The 12395-nt window shown below is 45.9% G+C and overlaps 1 protein-coding gene across 1 annotated transcript in view; it reads left to right on the top strand.

Annotated features, from left to right (window-relative positions):
* Positions 1-12395, top strand: part of LOC146816636 (opsin-5-like) — a 308892-nt gene that overhangs the window by 173802 nt on the left and 122695 nt on the right. Inside the window, exon 2 of the mRNA XM_085609148.1 lies at positions 7585-7878. Coding sequence (XP_085465274.1) covers positions 7585-7878 — 294 coding nt within the window. The remainder of the gene's footprint in view (positions 1-7584; positions 7879-12395) is intronic.

Genomic DNA, 12395 nt, shown 5'->3' with positions numbered 1-12395 from the left:
GCCTGAGGCCGTCGTGGGAGTGACCCAGATGGATACCTCCGGCGCAGCCACGAGTGCCCAAGGTAAGATGCATGACTGTGCCCATACCCAGCATTGCGTTAAACCAAGCCCCCAGCACGATCAGAGTGTGCATGCAGCTTTGCCCCACACAACTTTACTCATAACACTAGTGCATCATGGGAGTTGTAGTCAAGTCAGCCCGGTGTGCATGCACAGGAAAAAACAGAGATTTAAAAATCACCACATCAGTAGAAGCTGGATATAGACTGTTTATTTAGTGGATCACAGAGGGACATGTATGTTAACAATACTACGTAGGTGTAACTATCCCACTAACCATGCACTGTTTCACACACAGATGCATCTCCTGGGGATTCCGACGACAGCGGGCGGCTGATCATTTCGGAGACACCCGCCGATTCGGATGTGGATACCGCGCAAGATACGCATTCACCACCTCCACCAGCAACCACACCACCACCACCACCACCAGCAACACCTGCTGCAGCAACAACTGCAACTAAAGAGCGGAGGCGCAGGTCACAAGTTCCACCCATGCAGGTGATGGAAACATGCCAAACACCTGCTACACCATCGGGCCAAAGTCTGCAAAGCATCCCACCGCCTGCTGCACCACCAGCACGTGTCAGACCCCGACAGCGCCACAGGTCTCTGCGCAGTTCACAATCCTCAGGCGACGTTGCAATCTCCCCAAATGGTGGCATTAAGGAAAGGATGCTGCGTGTCCAGCGCCTGCAGGGGAGACACATGGCTACAATCAGCTCTAACATAGCGCGCCTTGCCAAAGATATGCGTGCCATGACAGCGGCAGTGAGGGACATGACCACTGTGGTGGCAGAGGGCAATGGGTACCTGAGGGAGGACATACATTAGCTCACCCGTGCCATGAGGGAAGGTCATGAGAGCGAGAGGAGGAGGCACCGGCAGAACTCGGTCAGGTCCGCAGCCTCTACAAAGGCCATCACCAGGATGAGCAACAGCACCGCAGTGTTGGCACGCCGCACGGTGTCACTGCAGGTGGACCTTGGACACTTTTGCGGGGATGTAGCCAGGGCTCTAGGACAGGTCACCGCTGCAGTAGAACACCTGCAGAGCGGCACATTCAGTGCTAGCGCATTGGGAGGGGAGGACGGCAGTGAGGCTGCCTAAAGTGTGAGCAGTGTTTCGGTAGCAGAGGCCAGCACCAGGCGGCGCAGTTCCCGTTGCTCCACAGGGACAGGCCGTGGTGAGGTGGAGGAGACACCTGAGAGGAGGCTTGGCGTCCGTGGCAAGCGCCACTAGACTAACTGACAGTCATACTTGACCGTGGTGGGGCAACCATGGTCCTCCCCTATTTGACGCTGCACAGCCGTGACAAAAACGGCCTTTTGTTGTAACAGTTATTTGGGGATATATTATTTTACTGCTTGTTTGGTCGCACATGCCTCAGTGCTCCTGTGCATTAAACAGTAGCACCACCAATAATTCGTCATCTTTCATTCTTACCTGGTTCAGAAATGATGTTGCATGATGTATGTCCGCCTCCTATGGCCCTCTGCTGTGTTAGGGACGTGCGCCTGTCTGTGTTGGGCGGGTGGTTGGTCATCCCGGTAGTCGTGATTCCTGTCCACCTCTATGGGTATCCCCCTTCTGGTCACAATGTTGTGCAGCATAGCACATACAGCTACAATCCGGCAGCAGGTATCAGGTTTGTGTAGCAAGGCACCGCCAGTTTTATGTAGGATTCTAAAGCGACTCTTCAGAATCCCAAAGGTCCTCTCGATGACATTCCTTGTGCTAATGTGGGCCGAGTTGTATCGTTGCTCCTGTGGTGTTGCTGGATTGAGGTAGGGGGTGAGTATATATTCCCGCAGGGCGTATGCACTGTCACCTACAAGATAGAAGCAAAGACTTAGCAACCGTGATGTTCATACATGTGTGGTGCTCATGTGTGGAAGATGTATGTGTACGTACCAAGCAGGAGTCCCTCTCCAAGTTCTCCGCTGAGTAGACACCTGTGGATGCCACTGTGTCGGAATATGTAGGAGTCGTGTGTGCTCCCCAGAAATTGTGCCACTAGGTCCGTGATGATGTGCTTGGCATCGCACACGACCTGCATGTTGATAGAGTGGTAGGACTTGCGGTTCCGGAATATGTACTTATTGGCAGAGGGAGGACAGATGGGGATATGCGTACAGTCGATGCATCCAATGACATGGGGGAAATGGGCCACTTGGTAGAATGCCTGTTTGTTGCGGTCCAACTGCTGTGGGGTTGTGGGGAAGCTGATGTGGGTGTATATCATTGTCAGCATGGCATCTATGAATTTCTGGAAGAAGTGTGAGAGTGCGCTTTGCGATACGCCTCCGGCTATGGCGATTACCCCCTGGAAACTTCCTGAGGCCAGTAGGTGCAGGCTGCATAGGACCTGGACGTGCGCAGGGATTGCATTGGTCCGATGTGTCTGGTGCTGCAGGAGTGGTTCGAGGTTCGCAATGAGGTGCATGATCATGGCACGATTCAGCCGATACTTGTCATACACCTCGTCCTCATTCTGTCCCAGCAAGGTGATGCGCACTCGGAATACTCTCTCCTGAACCCTTCTCCTGCGCTGTCCTGCTGCATTGATTCGCATCCTCCTTGCAAGCACGTAGAGGGCTGCCATTTTGTGCTAGCCAACAGGGTCTCCTGGGCCACATTTAAGGGTTTGCTGATTGGTACGATCTGTTGCACATGTGGAAATATTTTTTTTTTTTTTTTTGTTACTTTACCTCCAGGTTCTGATTCCCCTTAATCTGCTCATGCTAAATAGCGAATTTTGGGATTTTCGGTATTTGCGAGTTTTGTTGCATTGCGTAGCGATTCGTTATTAGCCATTGGCACTTGCCGGGAGCAATTTGTGATTTCGGTGATTGCGAGTTCGGTAATTTGCGATTCGGTATTTTTGCGGATTTGTTTTTTGCGATTAGTTATTTTTCCGAGTTTTTTTTTGCGATTCTTTGTTTTCTCACGATTTGGGTTGATGCATTGGGATTCGGTTTTTGACACTCGCTAACGGGTGATTTTACCGATTCGGTATTTTACCGACTGGATTTTTGCTTGATGCATGTGCCAGAAAATGTATACGTTGATTGTCACATTCCTCCTCCGGTTTGTTGTCACGCCCAGCTTATGGTGTCCTGGAGTGGTTTTTTCCTTCCATTTCCAGCATCTGCCCGACGCAAAACATTTTTTGTAATTTTAAGCGATTGAACAGATTTGTTGGCCTGACTCCAACCTACAGACTTTGGCTAGTGGGTCTTATTAATATGCATTTGTGCTGGCAAATATCTAGAACATTGAAATGACTGGCTACAATAATTGATGTGAAATTTGTATCAATGAACTACTGATGATGCCAGTCGGTGTTTACAACTGACGAGGAGGTTGTGACCAGGTTTTCGTCTATTAAAAGACGAACACTGTGCATTAGCATTCCAAAGTCAAAGAATATTCCCATTTATTGAAGGATTCTTTGTAAAAGCAGCTGGTTACACATAGCTATATTATATCATATTATATATTATATTACAGTACATCTTATATTAAATTATATTATATGATTTGCGAAACATGGGCACAAAGATATGTTTTTCATCATTTTACTTGTGCTGCTGTTGAATATTGCCAAAGAATTACATGTGAAATGAAAGATTCTTTCCCACAGTTTGTGTGCGCTTTGGACACTGAAAGAATACCCTGACAATATATAGAATAATCCTCAATGGATGAGATGTGGCTGTTAAACAGTCCATATCCAAGTTTATTGTGAACATTCTTAGTTCTGCGACGGTATGTTATTGTCCGACCTACCTGGGGGCAGCACTGGAATCTGCGGATAATTCACTTCTAGATCTGATGAGATCCAGTACAGTGCTCGTCAAAGGGGCGGGTCCTTAGAGACGCTCAGTTGCGTTTGTAGAACACTAGATCTCGTTATCTGCCAATGATGACATCTCCTGCTTTTCTGAAGATCCTGCAACATCGGTACCTCGACTGGGGCGGATGCTACAAATTTGCAGGGAGGTATCCGGACTCTCTGTCAGTCACTGTAAATGCCTGTGACCGGAGACTGTGGGCTTGTGCCAGCATTGGCCGGACTGCAATTAGCCATGCACCCTTCTAAGTATCTTGGTATGGAAATCTCACAACAGGTCTGGGAACTAAGCGTAATTCCATTGGTCAAATGGATCAAGAGGAAAATGAAGGCATCAGGGGCATAGCCTCTATCAGTAGCAGGTAGAGGGGCGTTGTTTACAGGGCCTGTCAAATAATTTTCTTCTGCTAATAAAACCTTTGCAGGAAATGATATCAACCCAGGACTTTAAGCAGGGGTTGCCCGCATGGGTGGCGGGGCAGGCAAAACACGCGGGGGGGGTCGTGGGAGGATCTTGCAGGGAGGGAGTAATGGGGGGGATACATTCTAAATAAAAAAATTAAAATAAACTTACCTTGCCGCCAGGTCTTCTGCTCTCCTCGAGCACATTGAGGAACAAGAAACAGGCCCCATTAACCAATGACAACGCTGCAGTGCAGCGTTGATTGGTGAGCACCCAGGCTCCCCTGACCAATCACAAAGCTGCAGCATAATTGTGAATGGTTTTGAGCATCCTGGTTTGACGCTCCACCAGGGAATGGGGGCCTGAGCTTGTTCTCCGCAGCCTGCATGGAGAAGGAGAAAGTGCGCATGACTGGTTTGGCCGGCTCGAGAGGGCCGCCCAAACAGTCATTGTACACTTGAGTGGGCAATCTACTCTGCCCCTGCCCTGCCCTGCCCTGCCCTGCTCGAAGAGCAGAGCAACCGCACCCACTCACCCGCCCACAAAGCAGCAGGAAGCAGAACTAAAATGATAATGACGCAAAGTTATTATCATTTTAGGTTTCTGCTTCCCACTGCTTAAAACAAGTGGTGCTACCATCCTCCGTCATAGCGGAGGAGCCACCCCTGACTTTAAGTCTACTATGATGAGGTGGTTTGTCTCACATCCTAGTGACGGGCACCTGTAGTACAACTGGCTCATGAAAGAGGCCCATCAAGTGACACGAGAGCCATGGCAAGAAGTGGTCTGGATAGAAAGTGAACAGTATGTGCAGGGACAAGATGGATCCCAGACCTGCTCAGAGACGAGGTCTTGAAATAAATAGGCCAATCTAATATATAGCAGTGTAAATAATGAGTTCATGGTGCTTTGCTTGATGAAGGAGGGTAGCTGACAGCTTTTGTGGTGAACTAGGAGGTTTCTTTGGCCACATCTCTGTTCCATAAATGCACACGTATTGCATAACCGTGATGTGTAATTTTCTTCATTAACCTGTTCCGATGCTATGATGCCACTAATGTGCTGTTTATGGTAAACTGGGAGCAGCATACCTTTATTATGGTGCAAAGCATCTAGTTTTTGTAAGTACAAGGAAAAGAATTAGGATTTGGCATAAATAAGATTATCGGTTAAATCGTTATACATAATATGTTTGTATTCAATTTCCTTGAAGAATGTCTGTTCTTTAGGGGCTACATACATGAGTAGCAGCTTTTCTAATTTGGGGAAAATTTATACAAGTACTAGTTTTCATGTTTTGGGGAAAATGTACAACTCGGCCATGTACTTCCTAGGTTTATTTTTTAACATATTTACATTGGACAAAAGATACCTCAACGTCAACAAAGATGTTTTCCATCCAGGTTTTCCGACTGTGTCATGGACGATGAGAGCACAGCTTGAATTTGCTTTGACACACTCAGAAACCTAAGGTGGGAAACATCTGGGCCCAGATTTACTAAAGGTTTGCATTGCCTTTGCATCACACAAGGCAACGCAGCCCTTAAGTCAGATTTACTACGTCACACAAAGCCACTTTGGTTCAGCGTGTCTTAGAAAACCTAGTGTAATGCAGGGCAGCACAAGTCACTGCTTTGAGCTACTCTGCATTGAGAAGACGTTCCATTGGTGGAGTGCGGGCATTCTCACCCATCCACCCAGGGATTGTGGTGCAATCTCAGATTTACTAAGAATAGTAAACCTAGGAATGCATCAAAATGCTATGCCATCCTAACACAGTGCGTCAGCAACAAGAGAGAGCAGGAATGGGCAATATTTGAGTAAATATGGTGCATTCCAGCTCTCTCCAAAAGATGCAACGCAATGCAGCACGTTGTTTTTTTGTGTTGCGTTGTGCCAAATGTTAGTGAGTGTGGGCACTGGTTTTTAATGGTAACACTGTGCAAAGTTTTATTTCATATTGTATACCAGTATACAATCGGGGCAGGACTGAGGGCAGTCAGGGCAGGACTGAGGATCGGTGTAAGGGAGATCTCTTAATAACATAAATTGTAATAGCAAGATCTGTTCTCTAAAGGATCTCTTGAAGTGTACACCAAAGATAATCTGCATTGCCACTATGATTCATTGATTACATGCATCCTCATGCCCAGGTGAATACATTTCACCGAGCCATCTACATTTTTCCAATTATGCGGATGGCACTCAGATCTCTCTCTGTTTGGGGAGGATAAATGTAGCTGAACCTACATCACACACTGGTTGATTCACATGTACAAAAACACAAAAAGATCTCTCTTGCCTGGTACAAACGGAACTCTGCCACTTATCCTCACAATTCTGTGCACAGTTGGTAACACTGAACTACCCTTCACACACTCTCCCCAGGCATGTACAGTGGTAACAAGGAATCATTTCTTAGTTCATCCTATGCTGCAAAGATCTACCACTCCTCTAAACATAAAGATGGAACTCTGTAGACCCCTTATCTGGGACCCTACATTGTGATCTATAAAGGCCTCCCGTAACACTCAATTAAAGAACAAATTAAGCACAGAAACAAGCAGCAAGATGACCTTGCAAGCAAAGAACACCCTCTAAATCAAACCTGCATTAAAATCCTGAAAAGTCTGGTGGTGGAGATTGGGGTAGAGTCTAAGATGTTATCCACCTTGAACAAGTTCTTCTGGACAAGGACTTACGGGATACATGCAAATATTGGCCTCACAGTAGATGCCCACCAGGGTTTCCCAGGGTTTATTTCCATTTGATTGACCTTGTCCGAGTCTTCCAGAGGTGGAAAAATGACTTACTCACAACTTTTTGTTTCAAGATGGCAGAACCCAGCTGCCAAGAGGCAACCTGTTCTCCGCTCCATAGCCACTCCCCTAGTTAGATGAGTTCTGATCCCATCTGTGAGGGAGAAACTGGTTCTGGTTCTGTCCTTGATTGTGATTAGAGCCTTGACTACCAGAAATTGAATAGAAGAAGCTGTCTCTGGCATCTTCCTGGCATCTCCAAGTCAGTTGGTATTCAGGTACCCGTTGAGGAGAGCAAAGGCATAATTAGGTTCTAAATTGGTCAGTGCTATGGATGTAATTGGGATATTTGCTGCAAACTGGATGTATTTTCACCTCTTTGTTTAACTAACTAATAATATTTTCTATAAGGTCCATACCTCACAATTATAAGCAAACACCTTTAACTGATAATTATTGAATTTCTTCAATCATGTCTTCGTTTTAATTTCCCTTTTATCTTTCAGGAATCATGACTGTTGTGGGGAATTTAGCAGTGCTTGCTACTGCAATAAAGCGGTCGGCCCACCTTAAGTCGCCGGAACTTCTGACAATAAATTTAGCGGTGACGGACCTGGGAATGGCAGTGAGCATGTATCCACTGGCCATTGCTTCTGCATGGAGCCACTCCTGGATTGGTGGAGATGCCTCCTGCATGTACTACGCCTTGATGGGATTCTTCTTTGGGGTGGCCAGCATGATGACTTTATCTGTGATGGCGATTGTCCGATATCAGGTGACAGCTTCACCCAGATCTAATAGTAAGTATTAAATCCAATTATATCCCTAACTTGGGAACACTTTATAGGAAGTATCATTAATATCACTCAAGTTTATAGGATTAGGGTCAAAAGTATTTAAAAAAAAAAATGTAAGTTTTAATTTATGTTATGGTCATAACCCAGAGGGTTGTCAGAGATCAGAACCTACCAGTACAACGCTTTTTCTGGAAATTCTTGGGTCTTACTCTTGATTTTGGAGTGACTTCCTCCTAAACTTCCATGCTAGGACACACTTTGTGAATCAGACCCAGCAAGAGGCAGCAGCATTTCACACAGCGTGATCAATAATAATTCATCAATAGGCAGTGAATGCAGCAGGGTAGAGCATTGTGCATAGTGTTGTACATAGCAGTGGAGCGAATTGAGCATAACAAGGGGCAGCAGTATGCATGGACATGGTCACGCGGGTGATGTGTAGACGGTGTGAACACAAATCAAGTTTTAAGTGATAAGATGAGAATATAAAAGAAACTCAGTTGGTTTGGGGCAGGAATTCAAGGAAAAGGGTGGGCTCCCTAATAAACTGCCCTAGTAAGCTCTTGTAGGTATGGGAATAATGGAAATGGCTTGTCCCAGAGACTGATTTGTTTAGTATGAAAAGCTTTCTTGTGCCCTAGCTTTGTGGCTTGTTGGAATTTCGAGTCTTTCTAAGATTTTTTCCAGTGTGCTTAGGTCGAGTCGAGAGGCATAATGTCTTACGGTGAAGCACTCTAGTTTCTTGGGAGACCTTGAAATGGATACCTTTCATGAGCTGAGTAACAATATACATCGATTATCTGTCAATAGTCCCAAGAGGCTCCTCTGGAGTGAACGTGCACTCTACAAATACATATGTTATGTTTGTTTATGTTATGTTATGTTATGTTATGTTATGTTATGTTATGTTATGTTATGGTATGTTATGTTATCTTATGCTATCTACATCAGTGCAGTCTTATCCGGATAGTACTGATGGGGTGGCGGAAACTCTAGGAAAAAATATATTTCCCCCGCTACATGGAAAGGGACAGAAGCCTAGGCTATTAGTCAGAGGTTGGGTCCTGCAAGGTAAGGTTGGGGCTGATGGAGAAGACTAAAGCCATGGCAGAGGGTTTTCGACTTGTTGCTAAAGGGCTCTCTGGGGGTGAACTGCCAGTCAACATAGAAGCAAAGCATTTGCACAGTTCACAGGCGAGTGCATTATGTATGCGGGCCCCAGCCTGACAGATTTCACTATCAATAGGTATAATAAACTCTTTTAGTAATCCTGGAATAGTTCTGGATTATTCCTGCAATTCAGGAGTAAGCCAGGAGTACTACATAAGTAACTCAAAGCAAAACCATAAAAGTCACTACAAACACCAGCATTTTAGTTATGACTTCACTAAGTCCACTACTGTTGAGTACAAAGTTTGTTCTGTTGCCCTTCCGTTTTATACAGACAGCCAATGTCCAAGATTCAATAAAAGAATGGCATGGTTTTAAACCTTGGCTGTTCTCAGCCAACAGCACTTTGAGAAGACGTTGTGCATCATTTACTTAGAAACTGGTAAATGGTCATTTCCTGAGTTGTGAACAGCGCCCCCAGTGGTACACACAGAGATTAATATGATTGGTGCGACAGGGGAAGCATGGATGCTGCTGCTGGCCAGTAGAGCTGGTGAGACTCCAGCTGGGGTGGGTGAGCCACTGAGGGCTAGAACCGGAATCCTGGTTCAAGCTTAGCCCAAGGGCCCTTGCGCAACCAGAGTAGAGCTTCAAGTGCCTGCTGCACCCACAGTCACATCTCATACAAGCCCTACACCCTCCCCTCAACACCTCCAAGGAGCTACAGAAGAGGTGCTGGGCGGAGCTGCACTGCCGCCTCCTTATATTTCCGAGTATCCCTGTTTGAGGGGGGGGGGGGGGGGGGCGGCAGGGGGTACAGGGGAAGACGCTGTGGATCAGCCCGTCTGAACTGCCAGGCACTCTCGCCCCACAGGGTAATCAAAATGCAAGAAATAAAGCTGCAGTCGTGTGTGAGAGCCGTTTGTAAAGCCTGTGTGCACACAAACCGTGCTCTCCGCTTCTGTCTGAGTGAAGACCTGTAGCCCTGTGGGAGCTCAGAGGCCCCTTTCTTTTGCTAATGCAAATAATTGCCTTTACTGAGGTGTTGAGAGGCTCCTGTTATGTGTCTCTTTCATAAGTGAGGAGAAGATTGAGATATCCTCATAAAAAACAGCGTTCTGTACTCCCTTAACTTTGTTCTTTTTCTAGAAAGTCTTCTTGAGTTATCTTGATTCAATGTTTGAAACTAAGGGCCATATGTATCCTTCTTTCACGCAACGCAACGCAGCAAGAACCCTGCTGCGCTGCATGAAACGGGGAGGGCCGGAATGTGCCACATCTACTAAGATATGAGCATTACTGCTCTCTGCCTGCAGTTAGTGCACAAACTGCTGCCTGGCACCCATGCAGGCACCCTCGCATCATGGTGCAAGGGTGCCAGCGTTACAGGCAGGATTGTTTTGTGCAGGAAGGTGCACCTTTCTGCAGGAAAACAATCCTCTGAGCCAGCCTTTTTCCTCTTTCTACATGTGTTGCATAATGCAGCATACCTAGAAAGAGGAAAAAACAAGGAGAAATAAATATATTTCTGCATTCCCGGGTCTACCACTTATGGTAAATCAGGGAATGCTTCAGAATCCATGGGTGGCTGCATGAGAACACCCACGCGCCACCCATGGAACGCCTCCCTGGGGCAGAATAATGCACAGCAGCTCCAAGCATTACTTCAGCATTACCAAGCCACACAGGGCCACACACGATGGCCTTGCGTGGTTCGGTAAATCTCATTATAGGTTTTGTGTCACCCTACACCTCCTTGCGTGGTGCAAGGGTGATGCAAAACCCTCAATGAATAAGCCCCTAAGCATATTTACTGATTTAGCTCCCCAAAAAATGGAATATAAAAGCACTGGCCATTGGTGTTGAACAGAGTAAAGGAATGCTCATTCATTTTTTTTAATTGCACCATAGGAAACATGAGTTCAATCCCTGCTCCCAAGCTTGACCAAACTGTGTGATCTTAGGGCATTACTTTACATCGCTATGCCTCCTTTTCTTTAATTATCAGATTTTTGAGCACCTTGAAATAATTCTTTTCAGGATGTGTGCTATACAAAAACGTTGTTGTATACAGAGGGTTTAATAGACTATAATGTTAGTCCATTTATATACACAATATAGTCCGTATATGCAGGAAGCAGAAGGCAACTGACTTGCTTTTGGGGTCACTAATGGCATCATCATGAAGGTGGTGTGGGGGACGTTCACCTACGTTTTCAAGTTCATGTTTAAAATGTATCCCTTTTATTAAATGCTACTCAATGCGTGATATTATCCAATATGCTTAGGTGATTTTATTCCAAATATTAAACACATACACTTTTTTTTGTTAAAACTGACATTTGTTTTAGGATTCATGTGCTAAATATTTGGATGGCTTGGCTCATGCTCTGTCTCTCAGGCTGAGACAGGCCGTTTTGCTCAGCTTTCCCTTTTAATTTGCTGGGTTGTCCACTTCTACAATCCGGATGTCTCCTTCAGGAAGCCTGAGAACCATCTTAGGACGTTAAATGATGTTGATGTGTGTAGCATTCTCCTGTAGTGGGTGGTTTTGGATGGCCAGTGTTAGGGGAGCCACAGGCAGGTGTCTCCTTTCCTCATCAGACCCTGAGGCCCTCTTTCCAGTTGCACAGTACTGGGGGTGCAGTGAGACTGCATGTGATCTTACTGTTGCAGAGAGGTAAATCCACACAAATGACAGGTTAAAAATCCATAGAGCGGGGAATTACTCTGTGGAACAGAATCTTTCTGGTCATGAAACCACATGGAATTTCGAAGTCAATGGGGTTTAAAGCATGCACTTACCACCTGCATGGAGGTGCGGTCCTCTGAGTTGGGAGGGGTGAGGAACAGGAAAGATTTTTATCTGGGAGGGGGAGAACACTGTGTGCCCCCCAGTTCAGGGAAACGGTGGAAGCCAAACCCTCATGCAATTTTTGCTGTGCTGAATTACCAGCCAGTTAAACTTGGTCTGGTTTTCCCACACCAAAACAAACCAGGTGTGGTTAAAAAAAACATTTGTAATTGTAAATGAATTTATATAGCGCTTACTACCAGACCAAGGCATCAAAGTGCTTTTCGGCGAGTAGCACGTTACTTCAGAACCCAAAAAGTATTAGTGGTGAACTAATATAGGGAAATATGAAATGTATTTGAGCAACGGGCATGTGAGTCTGTTAGTTGGATTGAAAAGGATAGTGGAGGGAGAGAAGAGGGAAGGGTCTAGAAAGTGTTTATTCCGATGAAGCTGAATTTCATGACATAATTCTGCTCCATCGGCCTCGTAATGAAGTACTAATGGTAGCCACATCTATTCTACAATTTGACTGGAACCCAGACTGGTAGGCCTGAAGTAGATTGTGCTGGCCAGTGGGCTCTCTCGCATATGTTTTGCAGTAACAGTAGACAGT

Source organism: Triturus cristatus, chromosome 6 (genome assembly GCF_964204655.1).
Source record: "Triturus cristatus chromosome 6, aTriCri1.1, whole genome shotgun sequence".
Taxonomy (NCBI): domain Eukaryota; kingdom Metazoa; phylum Chordata; class Amphibia; order Caudata; family Salamandridae; genus Triturus; species Triturus cristatus.
This window is presented reverse-complemented; position numbering and strand designations above follow the sequence as displayed.